We start from the raw sequence: 24,864 nt of genomic DNA on the forward strand, positions 1-24,864 counted from the left end.
CCAGGTTTGATTAATACTTTGTAATAAATACATGAATAAAGCACAGTCATACTCAGTTTTGCCCCCGCTGTACTTTTAAATACGCAGTAGAGGTATTTAAAGGTAGTAGAGGACATGTACCTGTATATAAAAAACGCGCCCTATAGTCCGGTGCGCCTTATGTGTGTGTTAAATACAGAAATGGGACACATAACTGAGAGTGCGCCTTTTAGTACGGTGCACCTTATGGTCGTGAAAATACGGTAGTAAAGAAAAAAAAATGGAGGTGGAAAATTAATCTCAGTAGTCTTAATGGTGAATCATGTGTTAAATAGTTTTTAAAATAGCTTCTTAAAAAAAACTTTCAAGTTCTGATCCCTCTCTTACCTTTAGATGCTCATTTGACGTGCTCAAATTAACAAATAGGATTGGTTGGGATTATTAGATCAAATGTCTGCAAAATAATTCCTTAGCTACACCTAATCTCGAATAATCTGCAGTCTTGTGATCTCACTGTTTGTGTCAAACGCGAGTTGGTTAAACAATGACAGAACTATTCAGGTCAACAGGACTCTTCTACAGTGTTTACTTGGTGCTCAAAATTGAACCATGTCTGTCAAACTTCAAACTGATCACAAAAATTGAATGCAGAGCCGTTTTGTCATACATACTTTTGCATCAATAATCTTGTCAAATCATGGGACAATACAATTTTAGTTAAACATTGTGATATATATAATGTCTAGCTTATGGCAGCAAGTGTTTGCATAATATTAAATAAATATTAGCATTACATCAATAGTAAATCTGTTGTAGGCACGGAACGAGACTGTTAGGTAAAGAAAGAGTGAGCAGGAACATTTGAGGAAATGTTTTTGGGCTAAGGCTTTCCTATATCCGCATGAAAGAAATAGCTGAGTAAGAAACAGAGAGTGAGATTACGGCTTACATTGGAATAAGGAAGAACAAGCTGAGCAAATGGCCCCTGGAACTGAGTTGGATTTTCCCCTAAAATGTTGCATAGGGCATGCCTGAATGTCGGCCTCTGGGAGAACAAAAAGCCACCCCCCCTTTGACAGATTAACAAGAGGCAGGGGGGCATTCCTTCCTAAAACTGCAAACAGGATGTGAGTTAAAGAACTGGAGCCTGAACTGGCTTTTTTTATTGCACCAAATGTATTCATCTCCCCTCAGCTGCTGGGACAACAGGGAAGTACTCACCCTGGCATCGCCGTTGGCTGGCCGAGGTCCATGGCTGAAAGCCTGAGCCGGATCCTTATGGTACACCTTCAGACAGGAGTGATCTGTGATGTTCCTGTAAGGGAAGGAGTTGTTGGCTGGTAAGTAAGCGGCCCAGATATCCCCATCAGAAAGTGGCCGGTCTTGCCTCCACCTAGATCTGTTAAACATCCCAGCTAAGGACACATGCTCTGGCTGAGGCTCTGACAGTCCCCTGTCATATGACATTTTCTCTAACTCTGGGAAGTCGACAAAAACATCCACTAATTTTCTGAGCTGTGGCCGAGCAACATGAAATGTCGAGCGGATCTGTTATTTACTCAGTGCTAGTCTCACTCTGAGTGTGATACTGCACCTTGTACCAACCTTAAAACAGCATGAGGTAATTTTTTACAACCTTGATAAGGATTTAGTCACGGATTACACACTTCACTTGAGCTGGATCTCCACAGAGTGAGAGGGCAAAGTTTCTAATGTTTTTAGAGCATTTCTTCTTAGAATTTTAGCCCCCACCGAGAATATGCAGGATATGAAAATATATGATTGAAGTAAAAACCAAACCAGGAACAAAAGTTCCACAAGAAGACATGAGTGTTCTTAGTAAAATGCCTAAATGCTCAACTCTTAGCTACAATCAGCATTGTTGTGTCTGTAAATGACATGGCAGACACAAAACAATACTTTGGAAAATGTTCTATTGTTTTCAATTGAAAAAAAAAAAGCTCAGCTCATTTTTTTTAAAGTTTACTGGGTGAAACTTTTGCATGATAAGAAAGGAAAAGGAGCAGGAAAGTCAGGAGCAATGCTAAAAAGCTGTCGTTTTTTATAGTGTTCCACAAACATGTTTTCCACACGGCTTTTACTCAAAACAAATTTCATTTACATGGAGGGAAAGTATGTAAGGCTTCCTGTCCCGCCCAATGACATTTCCTGTTCAAAGGTAGCTATGAACAACAATAGCAAATAGATTAAATTGGTTGGAAGATAGATTCCATCCATCCATCCATCCATCCATCCATCCATCCATCCTTAACTTAGAGACTTAATCAAACTAATAATTGAACTGCCGTTTTAACTTCAACGTTTTCACGGTATCTTGTGTACCAACACTAACTGACAACTGATCCATGATTGCTTGGTGACCTTTCAATATGATGGATACCTTCATTTAACACACGTCCTAGTGATTTTCTCTTGATTTGATATGAAAAGATCTTTACCTGACATCAGCGAGTTCGTAGTACATGTTTCTCATGTCGTCTTTGACGTAGACGGCCACACTAGGAGACTCTAGCATCTTCATGTTTAGCTGCTGCGGGAAGGCACTGACAAACAGAGCTCTGATTGTGTCGATGCTGGTGATCTCATTGGGCATGCGGATCTGTTTGGTCTCATCCCCGTACTGCAGATAGAGTACACCTAGGGACAGAACAGCAATGTGATTAGACTCAAATAAGATCCCCCAAAACCAATATGAGTTCCAGGTATGAAGATGCAGAATTGGATTTACTTCTACAATAAAAAAAGAACCCACTACTTCAAATTGCTTTTGGCTTTTGTTTATGAAGCAATTAAACAATGAAAAACTTTTTAGTTAGAAGGCAGTGGGATGTGTTACTGATATTGGTGATCAGATGATTACTGTAAGCCAAGACTGAAACATTAAGATATAATTGCTTTGTCTTTTATTGAAGTTCTAATGTCTTGCAATGTAATGCAGTTAAAGTTAAGGTACAGAAATAAAGGAAAACAAGGAAAATGCACAATGTTAAAAAACTTTATATTAGTATAAAATAACTGTAATGCATAACTTTTTCAACTTTTACTTGACGTTATGATTTTTTTCCTGCAAAATAATATATAAGCATTTGGAAGGAAAAAATCCCATGAAGTGGTTGAAGCATTCTGACCTTAGTAAAAGTCTGAAACAGGATAATTTTGCCAAGCTGATAATAATTACTTTCTATGCTGAATAAGGCCTCAAGAGGATTTCTACACTGGATTGTGAGTCAAAGAAATTCAAGCTAATCCCTTAAATCCGACCTTTAGTTTTCCGGTATATGAGCAGAAATCTGACAAATCTGTCACCCAGCTCATATTGGTGTTGGAAATTAGCATGCCTTTTTAGTCACAAAGTAATGGAGAAAATTACGTGATAATAGTTGGGTTGTTGTGGCAGAAAAGAAGCTAGACGCGAAGCTGTGTGCTGAGGGTGGAACTGTAAATGTTGTGTATCAAAGACCAAAGTCTGAACCTCTGAACTCTGGGTGTGGCTTCTGTGCTGTTTTAAAAAACAGATGTCATTCCCACAAAATTGATGTGCACGCCTACCCTGCACTTGTATAAACAGTGCCAGGGGAAGAAAAAAATGCATATTTTCAATCTCGGATTCATTGTTTTACACTGAAATAAATGGTATAGACATTTCAACATGATTCAATTTAGAGATTTGAAAAGTAGGTTCAACCAAATCTAATAAAAAATATCCTAAAAGCTTGCTTATACAATTTCCAATGAAAACGTTGCATTTAAAGAAATGATGCATGATTTTACTCGGTAAATCCAACAAAACCCAAGGCTGTAAAAGCAACCAGATGTTACCGAAATATTATACAAGATCCTACATGCTGCATGAGACAGGAAAAGGGCAAATCCAGGAAATAAAACTGCAGAGCTTCAGTATTGCATTGTGTTTTTTTCTTGGTTTCTGTGAAGCAGCAACTTAATACAGTGACCAAATGCAACAGAAGTCAACCTTTTCAGTGAGAGACAGGCTACAATAATGTAAAGTCTTTCATCCAGAATTTGGCTAGGCGGGAAGGAAAAAGTTAACCACAGTGTTATGGGGATTTCTTTTCTTGCATTTAAAGTCTTATAAGGAGGGCAGAAAGAGGAATCAAGTTACATTCCTGTGTGCTTGAACTCACAGAGAGCTGGAAACAAATGGCTTGTAGGGTTTTGTAACCAAATGGACACAGATTGGAAACTTTCTGGGCTTATTACACATCTTCACTGGGGCACAAAGGTAAATATTAAATAAAGCCATTAAAACGTTTCATTTCAATTGCTGCAAATTTTGGGCCATAGCTAAACAATAGTAAAAATATAACACTGCGGCCACAAGTCAAACACCATAAAACAAGAGTCCAAGTGATGCTAAACTGTTGATTAAATCTGATACTTACAGAAGAAGCCTTGAGTCCCCGTTTCCTTGCTCAATGTTATGCTAAAAAGAAAAGATGATGCTGCAACTTATGCAGCAAGAGGCAAGGGTACAAGGAATCCCCAAATGTCCGTTGGGACAAAGTAGAATGTGTGCTTTTGCCTCCGTGTGTGTCTGAGACTGTGGGAGGGACACAGTAGTAAAGTGGTGCCCCCTATTTTCACTCCACCCCTTCATCACGTCACCCCCCCACTGCCCCAACGCTTTGTTCTGATGTTTTTCGATAAAGTGAAGTAGTATAATGACATTCACTAATGAGTTAGATAGTCCATGCATGGGCATATATAAACCTGTGTTTATATTAGCCCCATTGTTGGGTTTGTGATTGACTTTGGATTTAGATTTGAAGGAACCAAAAACTGTGAAAAATGACACCCTGTGGCTTGATTCTCTCCCACAAAATGTGCAACGTTCTTTTCATCTGTGACTAAAGGTCTTGCTTCATAGTGAATGAGAAAAAAAAAAGGAAAATAAGAACTTTTGAATGGTTTTTTGCATTGATAAGCAGCTGTTTAACATTTTGCTGGCATATTTTCTGATGAATAAAAGTTATGCAAATCCCTTTTTTTTTACCGGTAGAAAACCAATGCCATAAGATCCTAAGAAGAAAGATTTCAACATAAAAAATGGATAGCAACTAAAACAAAACTAATTAGTGTGGTGGAGAGAAGTTGGAAGGGAAAGTATGTAAGGTAGATAGAAAAGTTTATTTTTTGTACTGAATTACAGAGAAAATTATAGCACTCTCTATTTATTAGTCTGGGAATGAACAAAATAGTTTAATATCAGGTAATGGTGGCAGCAAACTAGTACACACAGCTTTTTTGATAATAATGCATGGTAAGAAAAATTGGAAACAAACAGCTGTAGCAAACAAAAATAAGTATGGCCATTAAGTAGTTAAAAAATAAAGAAAGATGTTCCTGATTATTTTTCATGCAGGGAAATACTTGCTGGCTTTTTCTTCAGGGGGTAAAAACAGATAATCATTTCTGTTATCACTTATTTAAAAATTTGCTGCTGTCAGTTGACTGATCTGTGAGAAGTAACTGATCTGATCTACCTACCCTAATCTCTACAGCATGATGCTTCCGCCCCCTTGTTTCAATATGGGGCTGCCACACAGGGATTTGCTCGTAGACTAAAGCGTTTCCTGACCATAAATGGCTTGTAGACCCTAAATAGCTTGTGTGAAACTGCAACAAGTGACCTTTTAAAGCAATCTCCAAAAAATGAATGTGTTATTGTAACACTTAACAGAAGCCAGATTTATGGATTGCACAATTTATACCTGTTGGTCAACACATTCCTGAGCAGAGCATCACCATCAGCTCAGGTTGATGGTTATGTCTGGGTATGCACCTTGTGCCATGCTCTTTTTATTTTCAGAAGATATATTCAATTTTTTTGGGTGCTGCTTGTTAATCTAATCCCTGCAACACACTCAAGGATTTCAGAAATGATAGAAACAGCACCAGCAGAGCTATTTCTATTACTGATCTTTCGCATCTAGATAAATAGACAGCAAGGGATAGCAACTAATGCTGCATAAAAAGTTTTTTTTTTTTTCCATCTTATTCTAGAGATAATAGAAAGAGATATAATGTATCTTCTACTTCGTTCTGGGGTTTCAGCCAGTGGCATATAGAGGTGGTGATGGACCCACCAAAGGGGTTGAGTCTGCAGCCGTTAGGACTAATATGCTCAACAGACCTTTGCGTACAAGAGCCCAAACCTGACTTCTCCTCGGTGTGACTACTTTTAAGACCTGGGCAAGGAAATCTCCTTTAATATGGCCTCCTCGGTTTGAAATAGGAGCTAAAAGTCGTGAGGAAGCGGTTGTTCCAACCGTTGCATTTCCCAATTCCACCGAGTGGTGCCCGACTTTACAAGAGTGAATAAAGTGAATGTGATTGGTCGTTCATCAAAGGGGGGGGAATTGTTGTGGCGGAAGGTTTGCAAGCAATTTTGGTTGTGGCCGGTGTCTCTGAAGCATCTTGGTAACCAGTTAGCAACTTAGTGCTAGTAGGTTCCCAATGGGAAATTACATTGGGTCCAAGTAGCATACATTGGGACTTTAAGGCCCCTGAAAAATCAGAAAGCAAAAGCAGACCATGCTACAGTTAGAGCAATGGTAAATTTTATTATTATTAAGTTGTTGTTAAGTCTTTAGAATATGAACTCGGGAGGCATAGCTTTGCTTCACTTTGTTGTTATCTTTAAAAGGTTTCATTTGGGGAAAAAAAACAAACAAAAATGACTAGTTTATATTAGAATTTTTTCATGCTTAGGTGTGGTCTTTAGGGCTTGAGGTAGGACTGGATTATAGAAAGACAATTTGTTTAGAAAAGGTTTGTTAACTTTGGTATTAAGTACCTCTCAAAACCAGCACTGTTTTTATTGATAATATCTAAAAACATATACTGATATCTAAAGCTGTATAAGTACTTTACCAGGAGCTATCTTAATCAGAACGCTTGTGTTTGCTTCAGAGGTTTAACAACCATAAAAATAAAACAATTTGCACAAGGATCACTTTTAAACTACCACAATATGGACATTATTAATCAGATGCATTATCAAATGGATGTATCCAATAAAGAATAAATGCCTTGCAAACATGTACCCCTTTATACCTACGTATATATACTACACCAAGTGCCCATCCCGAGAGTGTTTAGATGCACATGCCATCTGTCAGCTACACCGATTGATCGATCTATATATTTTTATTTATCTGTTTGCATGTTATGTCATTCGTAGTTACACTGTAAAGCCTGAGAATAGCATTGCGGTCACCACTAGCAGGATACACAAGGCTGTTTTACCCTCGCATTCATTAATTTAGCAACCACATCTGACTCCTCTTGCTTCCAAGCGCTATTTAAGTTTTATAGTCCTTGGTACTAAGTAGTTTTTTTTCACATTGGATCTTGGTTTTTTATTTACTGTTTTCACGCGTTACTGGGAGGTACTAACTGGAACGCAAGCTACTTACTTGTTTACTCTCTCTGCACATATCATACCTTTGTTGTTACTGTAAATATACATTCAGTGCTTTATTTACTGACAGATTAAGCAAAAAAAAAAGACTTCAAATGCAAAAATAACAAATAATATGATAGCAGGATATAGTAATCTTTAGGAAGAACCTGTGAGCAACTTAAATGAGTTACTGGAGAATACATTTGAAAAACTTAAAATAACGGGACTATCCACCTATGAAATGAGGACAAAAACTTCCTTATAAGTTATTAGTAAACATAGGGCTAAAAATAGAAGTAGAAGAAAAAATGTGAAAAAATGCTTGTAAAGTGCAGAAGTAATAGTTTTTCTTTCAACAGAGTTGTGGATTTATTTAGTTCCTTTAAAATTTGCACATGCTTAGCTCTGCATCTTGGACAGTTGAGGTGGATAATCTTGCCTCCACAGATGTACAATTGTGCTGCACGCTTTGTCCATTTTCAGATTAAGGATAGAAGAATGCTTTGATCTTATAATACTGTGTGTTCACTAATGCTTGAAAATTTTATTCTTGTTTGAAAGAGCTGTTACGTTTCTCACTGCCAACACTTTAAAAAGGCATATAACAGATCTTACCTAAAGATCGGTCCTTTGTCTGGTTGGTCGATCGCACCACCGGCAGGCTGGCCCGAACCCGGCTGCCTCGGGTGAAGGCTGTGGGTGTGTCCGCCTCAGACATGGCGTCTAAAGATTCTAGTGAGGTCAGAGAAAGGTGGTCGGCCTGATCCCCGACGCTGGGCTGTGGGCTGGGACCGTGCTTTGGACTTCTGCTCTGGATTTGAAGAGGAAAACAGAAACAATACAGGAAGGAGTGAGACCATGGATGCTTATGATGGCACTACAAATAAAAACAAACCCGGAGTGATAGATTCAAAAAGCACTTTGCTTTCTCCTTTTTGCAGCAAAATACTGCTCATACTGTAGCTTGGACTCAATCCTGTGTTTTGGAGGTCAATCATATCACAGGCCACCTTATTATAACCTGAAGCCCGAGTCATGCACAATGACAAAATAAACTGAAGCAGATACGCCATGCAAATATGCAATGAGGATTATACCCAGATGATGTTCACTGAAGCAATTGAGAGGATCTGGGGCTGTAATGATATAAACCTGAATCTAATCTGTATGATGTGACTTTCTATTATTTAGAGGGGAAAAGTATGTTTAAAATGACAACTGATATAAAGGTGCCATGTTGTCCTTTAAAGCTTAGAATTCATTTAATTTTTCTGAGATCTGGCATAATTATTTACAACCCTTTTCTCAAACCACAACAAATCACAGTGTATCTACGGTAAATGGAAACTCTTTTACATGATGAAGAGAAAGTGTTACATAATTGTGGATTTGAAGAGAAAAGAACAGTTGCTTTTTAATACCAAAGGAAAAATGTGCATAATCTCAATATAAGTGCAGCTTTTGTTAGAAATAAGTTAGAGAGCATAATGATAGATCACAAGTATGGATGTATCAGGTTGGAGCGAGAGCTTTGGACAACTTTGAAGTAGGGTTAATTTATAAAACAATATATAAGGTTGTAACTTCCCAATAAAACACTATGCCGCTTCAACAGCAAAACTACCAAGGCCTGTGGTGCTAGTGCACCCTTGGTTGAATCTGTTGACAAACAAATATAATTTGGGCCAGTCACCAATCTGTTCTTTATAAAACGAGTTGCAAAAGATACGCCATATTTGGAAGAAAGCCATTTGCAGGTTGCTACAAGTCATGCAGGGAAAACAGCAAATATGTGGAATTGGTAACATATAATTTACACGCATTGGGTAATTTAACACTGCATTCTCATGCTGCTGGAGCTTCTTAGTCATTCACTAATAACAAAATGAAAAATTCCAATAGACTTTTTTTTAAAAGTTGATATTTTGTAAGCTTTCATTGGCAGGACTGGTTTAGCCAAAGCGAGCTGGAAGATGCTGACAGAGGAAACGCTGAGTTACTCTGGAGCACATAGGTTGGGAACGTGGTGGCACAGCATATGCTACTGTAGTAAGGGATGAGAACACACCAGCACACACACACCATGATGCAGATAAGATGAAGGGCCAACTAACTTTGTGGGGTGATTGGATTTTCATCAAATACCTCTGAATGTCAAGCTCAGAATGAAGAGAGGCAAGCATGGCCTGTAAAGACTGATGGCAGGAAATAAGAGAGAGAAAAGAAGGGGGAAAAAACATGGCTAAAAAAAGAAGTAGGAACATGACATTGAAAAGGGAGATATTTATAAAAGAAAACATAAGATCTATAATAACAGTCATTGCCTGCACCAAATATTCCATACAAATAAGTTATATTAATCAATGATGCTCCATGTAACAGCATTGAAGTGTACTCGTGCGTTGGTAATGTATTGTTATGCCAACCTTTGGAAAGAATGAGGTCATATGAAGTTAACATGTAACCTGAAACCAGACAAGTGTTGGGAATTTAATCTAAGTACTGAATGATTTATAAGCTTATGGTGGGTCAAACGGCCCTCCAACAGCGGTGCTTGAGCTTCTCATACGCTCCTCTGGGAGTGCTGAACACCGCTGGGGTTCTGCATCAGCTTTAGGCACTGGTTATCCAGGGAGGGCTGTTTGTGTAGACTGATGAAACTAGCAAAGTGTAGAAGAACACACAATAAAAGTCTTCAAGAAGCCTAAATTAGAAATGTGCCAATCAACGTCTTTTTTGTTTTTTTACTCCTGATCTAAGTCCAATGCTTATATATGCAGATACTAATATTTTTTTTATACTGGAGCTCTGTTTGTTTTAATGTTATCATAGTTGTTGACTTTTAATAGACTCTCATAAACTCTTCTCTTCAAGCAATTATGATATTTATATCACAAAATGCAACTTCAGATCAGTATAAGATCAGAAAAGGACGTTTTAGAAAAAGTCAGTGTACTGTACAGGTTAAAATTGATGGTACTGATTAAATCAAAGGCAGATGCCCATAAAAGGGTAAACTTCATTGATGTTCAAAGAACTTCTAATCTAACTTCAGTTTATGAAAGAGCTAGCACCTTTTTCCTCCTTTGGCACATTCTTCTTCTCTTTTTGACCATTAATGATTGAATTTCTCCACTGAGTTCAAGAAAGTTAATCAATTAATCAGTCAATCAATAGTGGGACCAAGCATTATCATTATTTGATTGGTTCATCTCTGTCTTACTAGAGATCTGCAGCTTTTATTGAAGAAAAAAGTTTATGTTAATTGAACAGTTTCTCTAAACTCTTTAGAAAACCTTCAATAAACAAAATAAAAACAATCAGTTATTTTTTATGTCTTATTACTCTCTATTACTCCTGTCTCTTATACACATCTTTGGCACATTTCTAATTTAGGCTTCTTGAAGACTTTTATTGTGTGTTCTTCTACACTTTGCTAGTTTCATCAGTCTACACAAACAGCCCTCCCTGNCTCTCATCTTTAAAAAAAAAGGCACAAGGACATGTTTGTTTGCATTTTCTAAGCTAAAATGTAAAAATTGAAAAGAAATATGAATTACTCTTATTTTGAATTTTTAAAAGAAAGTAGCTCTTAAATCAATGTTTTGTGATGACAGAGTCTGTGAAAAAAATAGTTGGTTATATAAACAGCAAATAAACTTTTAGTTCAAAGTCTAAATTAGCTATACTAAACAAATATGTGTTGCATGATTTTAGACAAAAAACATATATTTCATACTCCTTTATAAAGGCATATACAGGGGAATTAACATACTTTCAAAGGTAACTGCCCTGCAAAAACAATCTAGAAATAAGTAAAAGATTCTTAAATAAAGTGTATTTACCCTTAATTTGATTAGGTAAATAGGATGATTTGTCAATGTAATGAATATATTTACTCTTAAAATAAGATAATTAGATATTATGCACTTGAAATAAGACCATCCGGTTGTTTTTTTGTATCTTGAATGTAAATCGTCTTATTCCCTTGGCAAAGTGTCTCACTTACGTCCTCAATTTCGGAAAGAAAATTACTTATTTAGATTTTAATTCGCCATTTCTTTAACATTGTTGTTTCACTGAGATGGCTGAGGATATACATTTTCATTATAGTGTGGTATTTGCAGGCAATAATGAAAACATTAGCATATTGCTTGTTTGAACCAAATATAAAATTTAGAGTAGTAAGATTAAAAAAATAAAATGTATTCACTGTTATACTGTAAATTTATTAATGCTTTTAATGTCTCAAAACACATTAAAAGATTGAGTATATTTTTCAATAATGTAAATCACCTTGTATAACTTCCATGAACTCATTATCGTCTACTCATGTTAGAAGGACACATTGGTGGCAGTCTGGACACTGATTGAGCTTTTTATCCTGCTGCCTGTGATTTCAACTCACATTTGACTTAGTAAACGCAATAGGATTCTTATTCAAGGTGAAAATGACAAATAAAACATGCTTTTTTTATCTGATGCTGGTGCACCCCCTTCTAAAACCACCCAATATCACTGTCAATCTGCTCCATAAAAGAAATAAAGTCACCAGCACAAGAAGATAAAGACCACAGAATTATGACTGAGAGTTGCCTTTATATACCGGTAATCAAATCAGTCAGATAAATTCAACAACATGAATACAATCAGTAATATTATGTATATCAAAAACAAACATGTTTACTACCCATTCTCTAGGCAGACTGAAAAATATCAAGCACACATATAAAATTTTGGAAAATTGCAAATGAGACCTTTAATCTCTCTGTGAAAGGAGGTAATCAAGTTAATTCACTCCGAATGAGCTCACACTCAATAAATCAGGCATTCTTTAAAAGGTCAACTAACTCAGCCTTGAAAGCTCTTACTCTCTTCCTAACATACACAAGTAGTGTTGTGCAAAAACCACCAATATCCAAGTTATATAAAGATTTAGAACATTTTTTTAACTTGACTTTCATTATGTAGATTACCAAACCCACTGGGCCAGGAAACCTAACCAAAGTTAATGGCCTCATTCCATCAACTTTGACTAAATCGACATTGTTAACATCTGTGGAGAAAGTCTGTCTATTGTAACATTGGATATTTTAGTATGATAGTACACCAGAACATGGGTGAAAAAACAAATTAGAAGACTTAAATCAGATAAAAAATATGATGAGTGAGCTAAAAATTAGACTGATGGCAAGAAAGCCATTTAGGATTGAAGTCTTCATCCAAAAGATGATTGGTCAAAGCTATCATGGGCAACATGCAAAAAGTTGGGAGGCAAACTTTTTAAAATGTATTTTAACCTTTTCCATTAAAAGAGCATGAGAATAACTCTGGACATGTTTTTAAGAAAAAAATAAAGACACACCTGTCCTAGACTACCACTTCCTGCTTTAAGGTCCAGATGGGAAAGCCGCGGGCCAACCGAAGCTACACGCTCTGCAAAAACCTGCTCCAACCCGCTCGCACCGATGGTGAATTCCACACCCGTTATTTCCCACACTTCAGTCAAAACTGCTGCCTGTGAGTCCCTCTTCACACCACATTGGCTTTGACAGCTATGATGAATGTAAAACCGAGACACCATGTTAGCTTATATAGTGAAATATGGAAAGGTACAAAGTCATGAAACAAAGCCTCTGGGAAGTAATGTGTCTGGAAAATAAAATCCAAACTGTCAAAAGAAATAAAAAAACAGCACATTGTGTGGTGAGCTACGGCCAGAGCCAGTAGGCTGTTATAAAAGAGCCATGTCAAATAGCCACTGTGATTAGAGAATGTGAGAGCAGGTCTAGAAATAACTCAGCATCTAATCAGAGGTCTCGGTTGTGTGGCTGCAATAGCAGTAAACCTTTTCCTCGGGTCATCAAGCCTTTTCTAACAAATATGACTGAAGGCCATACTTTCAGGGGCTTTATATGACATGGATGTCAAGACTAATGCAGTGTGGGCAAGCGGTGATCGGCAAAAAGCCGCGGTTGTGGTGAAAAAAAAGAGTTAGAAGGCTGGAAGTAGTTCATTTGTGCACTGTCTCTTTGTGTGTGTCTGCTTGTGCGGTCAGGAGAGAGTAAAAGAGGGATATAAAGAGCGACCGGGTGCGTGCATGAGTGAGTCGGGCCATTGTTCCAGAAAATCTGACCTGAGCCCAGGACATCCTGCAAACATTTATGCAACAGTCTGCTGTCATCAGAAAGAAAGCTCAGGTCTGTGTGTTGGTGTAATGTTCCAACAAAGCAAGTCAGAGCTGCCATTTGCAGAATGTCATTTCATGTATAAAAGCTCATTATTTTCCCCTGTTACTTATCACCTGTCCAGAGTCTTTAAGGAGCTCTTTAAAAGCAAAGAAGCAGTGTTTTATGATTTCTTTAAGCAAAATGGATGAAGTCATGCCGGCGCCGTCTTGGCTCCTGACAGACAGGCTGCCACGTGGAGCAGAGCTGGAACGATTAAAGTAAATTACGATTGTTAAGAATAATAGCGGATCCCACCAGGAGCCTGCTGTGTCACTCATGGACATTTAAGTATAGAAATGGCTTCAAGGTTTGCTGTTATGTAGAGCTCATGCAGCAGTCCACACAGTTGGCTGATTGGTGCCTACAGTACGTGCATAACATAATAGATATAGCTGAAGTTATAATAACTTTCTAATAGTGCAAAAAAAAAAAAAAAAACTTCTGTACAATAATGCTGGTATTTGTCTGACATTTTGCAATGACCTCTTCTCACTTGTTTAGTGGAAATTTTTTGTAGCAAATGACACATTCAAGTTTCGAATATTTTGCCACATATCTCAACACATTTTATAAGGATGAAGCTGTCAAGATAAGGATTAATAAAATATAATGCATATTGATTATAACTGGATGAAAAAATTATCTCTGAATTGTTTTACAAACAGTCATTTGAGGCACGTCCCAAAATTGCACATTCGATAAATGCTGCTTTTTTTGCAAATCAGTTCAAATTCAGTCAAATTGGATGTGGGGCATCCATTCACACATCTTCCTTTCAATGCTGACCAGGTTTCCTCTCTGAGTAAAAAAAAAACATAACCATACAATGCTGTTGCCATCATGTTCCACCATGTTGCATTTGGGTACATTTTTCTGCTGATTTTTGCATGAAACCAAAAGGTTACTTCATGTGTTCTTCTGCCCGGAATGATTTATTATCCATGTTTTTGTGGCTTTTGGCAGAAAGAAACCTTTACACATTTCTTTCCTATAAAGATCAGATTTGAGGAGTTCACCACCAGCTCTTCTGTAAACACTTTCTCCCACTGAAGCTCTGTCACTCCTCCAGTGTTTCCATGGACCTCCTTGTTGTTTCTAAGATAATTTCTCTCCTTACCTTCCCTCCATATTTGGAATTATTCTCATGTCTTGATAGGTTTACAGTTTTCTGGCACTCTTTTCTTGATCCAATTATAATTTAAATAATGCCAAAAGAGACATCAGGATATTCTTTCATAATTGTAATTCATGTTCTTAATAAATCTCGGAGGATTCTAACATAACTGCTATACTTATATTGAGATAAATGTAAGCATTTAGGAATTTACCTAAGGGAGTCGGACTAACTGCATGCTGCAGTTTCTTTCTGGGTTTTGTTTGCATAATTTTGAAAACAATCTATAATGTCCCTTCTAATAAGTTGGGCTTGTCATATAAAAGTGTGTAGCTGTACATGGCAAAATAAGAAAATGTTCAAAGGGAGTAAATACTTTGGTGCAGTGCTGTTAATTCACCCAAAGATGTCAAAGAAAGGTCACCTGTGGAAGTGTTTACCTGAACACAATACTATGTATTCACACAACACCTTCTATGTGCACAACCGGAGCAAACAAACACAGGGTAACCTGAGAAACAGGTTTTACTCACTCGTTCTATATGGTGGAAAGAATGCCAGCAGGGAACGGAGGTGCAGGTTGTTATGGCCTCAAAAAATGCAAACCAAAGTTGGGAGCACAAATTTTCACTTAAGATGCTAATTTGGTTGGAGCTCTGGGGAGTGGAGGTACAGCTTACTGTAATTACCAGGCAGTAAGCCCAATAACAAACTCATAAACAGAAGACGGCGGCTTTAGAGATACTATAACTTAGCTTTTTTTTTTTTTTTCCAGTACATTCTTTCAGTTAAACAGCAAAGCCTGGGAAAATGTATGTGATAAGAGAAAAAGTTCAAGCAGAACTGCCCTCAGCTCCTTTGGATAAATGTGTTTATGTATCGTGCAGAGACAATGTTTAGCAGAGCAGGGGATAATTGAAAATCAAACGCATGAGTACAGAAGCTCTGCACAGCTGGTCTGTGCACTGTCTGTGGGCTGACGATCAGTCTTTGTTTTCTATGATCTAAAAGACATTATATCAAAACCCCCCAGTCATCCATTCCCATTCACTCCAAACACCCCCCTCTCCCTGTCCACCCCTCCTCTGATGCATTCCTCTGCTAATCCTTTCGTCACAATCCTCGCATGACCTTTCACAGATGGGCTTGTTTGTTAATTGGGGTGGTAATTCAGATGACTTTATAGTAACAATCAAAGCTTACAATGGAGAGGAAGCATGGTGCCAGAAAACAAGTAAATATTATGAGACTATAGCAGAATTAAATATGAAAAACAATTAAACTACCCGCATTAATTCAATAACAGATTGACAAATAAGATAGGAAAAAAACTTGTACAAATTGAAAAGCTGTACTAAACAAAATTTTGTTGTGTATACAAAATGACAATAAAAGTTGTCTAAATAAGGACCACAGTAAAAAAAACTGAACAATAATAGAAAGGAGGAAAAGCAGAGTTAAAAGTTTTAAAGTTGATTAAATCAGGCATTAAATGCATTGCGGATTGTTTCTGCTACTTTTTAGCTTATGATTTGTCATAGATAACATTATATTTTCAATAAATGAAACAACAAACCCATATAGAAAGCTAGAAAATGTACATTTACCATTTCTGCAAAGTTTCAATAGTCCCACAGAGTTCCATGTGAGACTAGGGAATCCTGCTCTAAGAAAGAAACAGTCTCTTCCTCCCGTGTTATCATAGCAGCACTTGCTCTGCACCACTGGCCCCTGTCCTGCTCCCTTTCCTCTCGACTTCTCTCCATAGCGGATGCAGACACCGCCCCCGCCACCACTACAACCATCTACCACATCCCTAACGATCCAACAGCACAACACAAGCAAACACACAGTCTAAGGACAGCAGGGGAAAAGCTATTGTTTGAATTCATGCCTTTTAAATTCTGCCATAATTGTCCAGCTCAAGTTGCAGAGTGGTGACTTCCTTAAGTACACTGCATGTGTTTTTCATTGTGACCTAGGACCTTGTTCTAGAACTACAATGTGGAAACTCTGGCAACAGCAGAGCCATGGCACAGGGGCATAAAAATGAGCAAGGTTGGCACAGTTGGCAGAAGTATAACAGCTACTGCATTAGGATGTTTTATTTCAGCTGCACGTTTTATTGCATATAGTCTGCATCCCTCTCCTTATACTGAAAATGTCAATTACCTCATTAACCAAACAATAAATAAAACAAAGCCACTTCTTAGATTAGCCTTTTTTTATTCTATTTTATTTTATTCACAATATAACATGAAAGAGATACATTATTTCAGTCAAACATTAAAATCATTCAGCTCTAATTTTTGAATTTGACATGTATCTTTTTCCTGAGATGAACACCTGATTTTTTGAGAATATTCCAATAAATCGTTAAGAAACTATTTTCTGTTCTCAGAAAGCTGACATAAGCCTAGCACTAACGATAAGCAGTTACAAAACAAAACAGGTCGAGACTTACACTAAAACTGAGAGATCCCTTACTGGCAGTGCATGCAGTGATTTGCACACACTCAGTCTCCATCTCACCTTCCCTCTATCACTGCCTCCAAACAAACACATGAAAGCTATTTGCTTACAGCTGCAGAGGCTTGACATGTCCCTACTTGCTCCTTGATGTCAACCATTAAAGTGAACATTTAGGATGTCCCAAAACTGCACCTTTTGTGCTTTATTTACATGCATTTAAATCTTCATGGTGGACAACAGAAAGAGGACAAACTGGTGACCTCTGATCAAAAAACTTCCCTTTGTTTGATTTCCAGCTGATTTTATGTGAGCAGACAGATGTTATTTTCTGCTCCTAAACAAAAATCCTGTTTTTTAACCTTGAGCTTAGCAAAAGGAAAAAAATCATGATATACTTTCTAAGGCACGGCTGTTTAAAACAGCAAATGATCCAATCAAATGGCAGCAATTCAATGCAGTTAGCAATGTAAATGTGGTGAAGAACGGCTAAAGATAACAGAGAAGCAACGGTAGCTGAAATAGCAAGTGGTTACAACCAAAGTATGATGAGTACAATCTCTGACGGTAAAGCTTGTTGAACCTTGAAGCAAACAGGTTACGGCAGCAGAAGCCCAGACTGGGTGCCACTCCTTTCAGCAAAGAACAGGAAACTGAGGCTACAATTTGCACAAGCTCATTCTCGTTTTTAGCTGAAACATTCAGAAGGTGCAGAATTCGGTGTAAACAACATGAAAGTGTGGTTCCTTCCTATCAACACACCGGGGTGCTGGTGGTAGTCTACCAATGAGGGGTAGTATTCTTGCCAACCTATAACTAGATTAGCACTAGTTGAGAATTTTCTTTTATCCAGTATTATGCTCACCATGTTCATGCCTTTATAACCACATTGTACAGTATCCATCCTTTTATGGCTACTTCCGGCATTTATTATACAAGAAAGTTAAAATAATCTACAATATTTGTTTTTAATCAAGACAATAATTAGGGGATGGGTTCACAATCACAAGATCTTGATCCGGTTGAGTCCCTTTGGAAGGAAAAATCACTTCAGAAACATTGAGCTAACCAACAGTGGCTGTATGATATTATGATGCAAATACGGACTATAATCTCTGAGAAATGTATTTAACACCTTGCTGAATCTCGCTGTGACAGAATTAGGGTAGCTCTATATATAAAAGTGGAATTTAGCCTGGTACTAAAGAGGTATACTTAATAGCTGCCATATTGGTGTATTTTCATAAATGAAGTAAAAAAAAAAAATCATCAAGAATAGTTAAAATGGCCATTTTCATGATGTGTTTGTGCCTCTAGGAACAGATCATCAATAACTAGCCAAAGGTTTCATCAAAAATCATAGGCAAACATTTATCACTGCACATTAATGCCTGTTCTTTTTCCTTATTTTAACTAGCACTAGCACTCATTCCCCATCATCCAACCTTGTTCCAGTCATTTACCAGTAGCAGCCATTAAATCTTAGGACTAATGCCTTAATGCCTTATCTGCTACTGCACTTTTTATCTGCAAGCTGAACAGAATGCATGATCAGAACGAAATGTGACAGACTTGCTTATTGAAAGAACAACGCCACAGCTGAGAGTTCTCTAAAAACATGAACAGAACGATGACGCATGCTCCACATCCATCAAACCAATTATTTACTATAAATAAGTTTTAAAAGGCTGGTACATACTGTCCAAAAATATCAAAGGTGCTTCATGTCATCTATGTAGTTTAGTACCGGTAAAAGAAACATCTGCACTTCTTGTACTGGTTAGAAAACTCATTTAAATCAGCTTATGAAAGCAGCTTGTGTGGACTTATAACATTTCAGAGGCTATGTAATAAAACTCAGCCCTTTATCTTTAGGGGCCCAGCAGACAATAAAATACAGAGAAATCAAAATAGGTTTGAGCCAGATGCTCAGAGCTGTAAAATCATCTTTGAGCTCCTTCATCTCTGATTCTTCTTTTGAAGTGAAGCTCATCCCTTTGGCCTAAAGAACAGGTCCAGATGTGGACTTGCAAAGTGAAGGTATAGTTAAGAAGTAAGGTGGGGAAAGCAACATGTTAGGTACAGTGCCTTGACTATTTTTGCTATCCCTAAGATGTTTACCTCAGTGTTAAAGTCTATGAAAAACTTGGGAAGCTTATGATGTTTTGCTTATAAAATATTTTCTTACCTCTTACATTGTAAATCCTATCCCCTTTTTTGTTATAGTTGCATTTGTTTAGGAGGTTATTTATTGGTTAAGGGAATATATGAAACTTAATGTATCTTTGAAGGTACGCCTTATAAGCGTATTATGTTCTCAATTGTTTCCCTTTATGAAGATAGTATAACAAAAATGAATAAAACATTCATATTATACTATATTCACTGGAAATTCCAACACCCCCTACAAACTTGAATGCCATAAAACTGGTTTATATTTGTTTTAGAAACTTGTTGGGCAGCAAGGACTGAGGCACCAAAACACCAACTTTATTTTTTAGCATGTGAGTTTTTTACCTTTGTCACAAAAATAAACTTCTTATCATACTGTCAGCAATGTGTGCACAATGAGCAGAAATATAAAATACAGCCTCTTAAATAGAGTACGAAACATATTTGTTTTGCAACCCCCATTTTTTTGTATAACTTAGAGTTGGAGCCTATTTACATATGGGGCTATTGTTTGATAAAACTGATTTTTAAGACACATTTTTTACAATAAATGGAGGTCAAAATCGTTCAGAACATAGAAAAATAAAGAATAAATAAATAATAAATAAATAATAATCTTTCTTTTTGCGAGGCAGAAAGATCTGATCTTGAGACATCATGGTTTACTAGTTTAACAAAAAAATGAATAAAAACTGATGTCGCTGTTGTACTCTACATAAAACACTGTCTATTAGTTGAAAACATTACTTTATCAGGGCTAACCTGTCACAATTACAGTATCAAAATCAATCCGTCAGATAAATTTAAACACACCAATCATCTAGAAACCGCATTGATTCCACTCGTTCTCTCAATTAGTTTAGGCGTTTTTTCGGGGCAGGTTTATTTTGTTAAATATGACAAACATAACATGACAACTATTTCAGTGTTGACTTAAATTGGGACCTCTTCCATCATGCAGGATGACGATTAATGCAGGGATACACATTCTAAAAGGTGGCGACTAGGAGGGAAGGGGAGCAGGGCAAAAGTGAGGCTTAAAACTAGCACTGTAGGAGAGTTCAGAATTTAAGTTACCGGTAAGTAGAAATAAAATAAAAAATAGCCCACACAACAGTAACTTATCCACTCTTCGCTCAGAACTCATACCTAAACCTCAAGGTTGGTTAATATGCTTAAATTATCTACTTGCAAACACAGCATTTGCAGCATTATATTGCAGCCCTTCATCTTCCTGTACCTACTATTCGAGCTGACTCTAGGAGGCACCGTACGACACAGACAGTAAACTTAAACCCCTTCCCATTTAAACCCGGGAAAAATTGGATTTTAGTGGCAGTGGGAAGAGCTCATTGATGCGTGTCTACCTAGGTCAAATGACTCGGAAAGCAACCCGCGTTAAACTCACCTCAGCTCTGATTGGCATACAGTGGAAACACCAGACCCTGATTGACCTGCTAAATCAAGTGACACCATTGAATGCTACGTATGGATGTCAACACACCGCACCATTCGCTTCTGATCTAAAAATCTGTAACAACTCTGTTTACATTTGATAAACATGGCGCGGCACTGGAGAGAGGGATTCAGACAGATTAAAGAGCAAAACAATAAAGAATACTGACCGATCTTGCTCCCGTCTATGTTGCTCTTTATTGTTTACTTCCCTGATTTCTGTCGCAGTGTCGACATCATCAATGCTCACCTAGCCTGATGCCGTCATCAGATACGTAGTGGTGGGTGACAGTGGCCAGGCAGCTTGCCAGCAGGGGGTCAGACTGGTATAGGCACAATCAGTCAAATGGTAAAAGATCCAAAAGCCAATTGTTAGCGGGTCAACCCGGTTTTGAAAAATCCAGGTTTTCAGTGGGAAAGTGGCTTTAGATTAAAATATACTGCTGTATTATTTTTACCCCTGAACTGCTATGTCTTTTTTTTTTTATGTTTTTATAACCAGCTCCCACCATGTCTCTGTTATGACAGATATTTTATCCATTTCCCCACTCTGTACTGTAAGCTTGATGTTTAGGTAAAATAAAATCTATCCTAATATGATTTTTCTTCTAACTTGCCATTGTAGTATTTGGTAAGTACTCCCACCTCCCATTCTTTCAAAACCGTTTGGTGACTGATGTAGATTCTTTGACGTTTCACTGAACTGCAGGTAGACAGGAAAATACTGAAGTTTTCCGTCTGACCTTGGTCCATGGCTTTATCACTTTTACATAGAAAACAGTACAGTGTGTCTCATCGGAAGAATACTATTCAACCTGCAGATACAGATTAATTGCTGCTCTCTGTGTTGGCTGTGATCAGCGTTATTTAGCGCTCTGGTGGTGCAAAAAAAACGCAGCAGTTTTTGTCAGGGATCTGTTGTGCATCTTTGCTGGATGAAATTATAATTAAGACTGGTCAACAGGGCACCATTAAAAGGCTGCACTGTTTCTAATTCAACTTTTTTCAGCCAGGCTAAGATAAGGTGCAGCAATGGAGGTAAAAAAAAAACTGACGATCCTTCCCCAACTGCAAGACACCTCATATGAGCAAAGGACCCAATTTTAAGGTATAGTGGAGGATGTTTGCGAAATTTGGAGAAGACCCTCCCTCTCCACTTTAAAAAAACCCTGTACCTGCTCCCGAGGGGGAACGCTTATCAAACTTGTGCGAGCCAATTTCTGCTTGTGCACGCTCTGTTTAAAAGTTGCTGTTTGCATTGCTCCTGCTGCAAGCTTACTTTACAATTTTGCAATTTTTCCACTATGTTAGACTCACCACTAGTAAGTGAAAATGGGGACAAGCACGTAGGAGGGCCTTACATAAACATTTCGCTAGAATAATTGAAAATTAGGAGGACCACTTATTTTGATGATCCACCTGGAAAAAGAACATCCTCCACTATACCTTTAAAGTTTCTCTTAGCATCAGCAGATGAAATTTACTGACAGTCAAAAAACACACAACAAACATTTCTAGGGAGAATGTGGCTCAGGGTAACATCGTGTAAAGATGACTTTTAGAAAGATGTTTATCTCCAGTAGCGGTTAAAAAAAATGGCCTTCATAGTTATTCATTATGGAGTTTACCCAAAATGTGAAAGTTGATTTACAATATCACTTCAGGAGAACAATACACAATGTTTATCTGACTTTAATGCGTTATATTCAATTTCAATACAAAGAGAGAAGAGTTAGCCACGAGTTTCAGCTCAGCTCTGATATTTTTTCTACATTTTTGTCATTGCTTAATCCCATTGTTGATCGAAAAACCTTACCATAATAAAAAAAAAAGTAATACAAGCTGTCTTTGTTCTAGAAAGTTCTCACTATTGGGTTTTGAATAAGAAATGCATTAGTAGCAACAACTTTTTGTTGAATAATGGAATTTCCTCCTCGCTTGCTTTGTGTTGGTATAATTTAAACACTGATTTTGTAAGAGTGCAAACAAACTGAAGAAACATGTCAGACAACCAGCAGGTAAAGCTCCTATGTTGACAAATGGCCTTCATGGTGTGGCAAAGGAACGTAAGGGCACAGGTTAAAAATGTCACTGCCATTGCCTGTAAAGAAAACTAAAAACTTAGACCAAACCAACAACTTAGGATGCTGATCACCTCTGCATGCCTTTTTAGGGTAAAGGAGCAGTAATACAGCTGACGGTAAGTCAGACTGCTGTTGTGAACTTAAGCCAGCAGTAATGCAGCTCTGTTTTTGCTGCAGCACTAGCAACAGAGAGGAGCTCAGACCTGATTAGCTGGTCTGATCAGTGCGCTGGTGTTGCGTTTGAGCTGGCGTGTAAAATTCTGTCTGGCTTGCTTCATTATCAGCATTGGTCATTGGCAGGTCCATCAGGCCTTCTGTCAGAGCGGCTTAACAACCCCCCCACACCACCACCCTTAAACAACAAGCAGGATTAGACAAAGCTTTGGCGCCAATCTATGGGCTACTTGTTCTCTCAGTTGGGGTGCTGTACCTCTAAAAACAAAACCCATCCCCCAGCGCCACATCCTGTTCAATCATTCAGTCATCAAATGACTATCTCAATGTTTTTGGACCTTGCTCAGTTAGCCGAAAGTAGCTCTCATAGTCTCACAGACTCAAAAAGGTCTGCGCTCTTTACAAAGCAGATGTTTCCAGATAAGCTTTTAAATGCAGAGCCTTAAAAAAAGTGTACCACTTGTCATTGCTATAACATACTTCAATGCACTTCATAAGAATGTACACCACACAAAGTATTACATATGCTGTTTAAAAGACTTGCCATTAATTAAACATGAAAAGGTGAGAGGGTGTAGTTCACCCCCTACACTCTGATAACTAGTGTGACTACTAGCCTTCCTAAATCCCTCAGTTAGTAAATACAGTCCACCTGTCATAATGTAATCTCAGTATACATCTGTTCAGTGAATGCTGAAAAGTTTGATAGAGTACAAAAGGACAGAAGAAGGATTAAGACCAAGAAGAAGGCTTTAAGCTCATAGTTTATAGGGTGTACACCTTGATGTATCACATCTTTAGGCTTTGGGCGGTGTAGGGGGGTCCAGAGGTATCCCCTGGAAAATTTAGACTCTCTAAAACGCTATTTCCTGCATTTTTAGGTGGAATGCAGCTAACTTTTTGTCTTTTTTTTTTACAACACTTTTATGCTTATTATAGAAAATATGTGTGCTTGACTAGAGGTGGAAATTTCACAAGGAAGTCATGAGGTCATTTTTTGGTACAATATTATGTTTCATAGGTTAATTCATACAATCAGAATGTGTAATGTTACCTTCACACAAAATGCCATCAAATAAGTGTCTGCTGCTTTATTTTGGATGCCCGACACAAGTCAGATGTGTACAGATACATCTAATGCTTATGCTGCTCCTGTGTTCAACGGCAGAGCGTGGCTTTGCTATATTTGCTGTAATAAGTCAGTATAAAGTAGATTTTGGTAAATAGTAGTGGGTAAAACTCCACCTCAAAACATCTTCTGTGCAGTCAGTTCATCAAGATTATGATCCTGCCTTAAAGGTATAGTGGAGGTAATTCTTTTTCCGGGTGGATCATCCAGATAAGTGGTACTCCTAATTGTCAATCATCATGGTGATATGTTTATGTAACGCCGTCCAATGTGCTCGTCCCCATTATCACTTACCTGTGGTGAGTCTTACATATTGAAAGATTTTCTTTTGGAAAGTAAGCTTTTATGAGCGATACAAACAACAACTTTTAAACACAGCATGAACAAGGAGAAATGGGCTCGCGCACGCTCTAGTACGCGATTAATAGTCCTCGTGGGAGCAGGTACAGGGTTTTGCATCTGCATTTATTTTTTTAAGTAGAGAGGGTGGGTCTTTTCAAAAATTTGTGAAAATCCTCCAACCTTACATTAGAAATATTATTTCACTGTTGGAGGTGTACAAACCCCCATATAGCAGTGGTGCGTTGTCACTGGGAATTGAGCAACAGATG

General features: G+C 37.7%; 1 protein-coding gene across 11 annotated transcripts in view; it reads right to left on the reverse strand.

Annotated features, from left to right (window-relative positions):
- The window catches only part of kiaa1217 (KIAA1217 ortholog), a 126,726-nt gene that overhangs the window by 33,194 nt on the left and 68,668 nt on the right, over positions 1 to 24,864 (reverse strand). For 5 of the 11 annotated variants that reach the window (XM_015390276.1, XM_015390283.1, XM_015390284.1 and 2 more), the window contains exons 3-6: positions 9,541 to 9,621; positions 8,042 to 8,237; positions 2,439 to 2,637; positions 1,201 to 1,294 (exon numbers count right to left, since the gene is read on the reverse strand). In XM_015390276.1, the coding sequence (XP_015245762.1) occupies positions 1,201 to 1,294; positions 2,439 to 2,637; positions 8,042 to 8,237; positions 9,541 to 9,621 (570 nt within the window). Of the gene's footprint in view, positions 1 to 1,200; positions 1,295 to 2,438; positions 2,638 to 4,403; positions 4,547 to 8,041; positions 8,238 to 9,540; positions 9,622 to 16,377; positions 16,521 to 24,864 lie in introns of those variants that run through there. The other 6 variants (XM_015390277.1, XM_015390281.1, XM_015390287.1 and 3 more) reach the window with 3 other exon arrangements.

This window comes from Cyprinodon variegatus, unplaced genomic scaffold, assembly GCF_000732505.1.
Source record: "Cyprinodon variegatus isolate N-32 unplaced genomic scaffold, C_variegatus-1.0 Scaffold491, whole genome shotgun sequence".
In the NCBI taxonomy this organism is placed as follows: domain Eukaryota; kingdom Metazoa; phylum Chordata; class Actinopteri; order Cyprinodontiformes; family Cyprinodontidae; genus Cyprinodon; species Cyprinodon variegatus.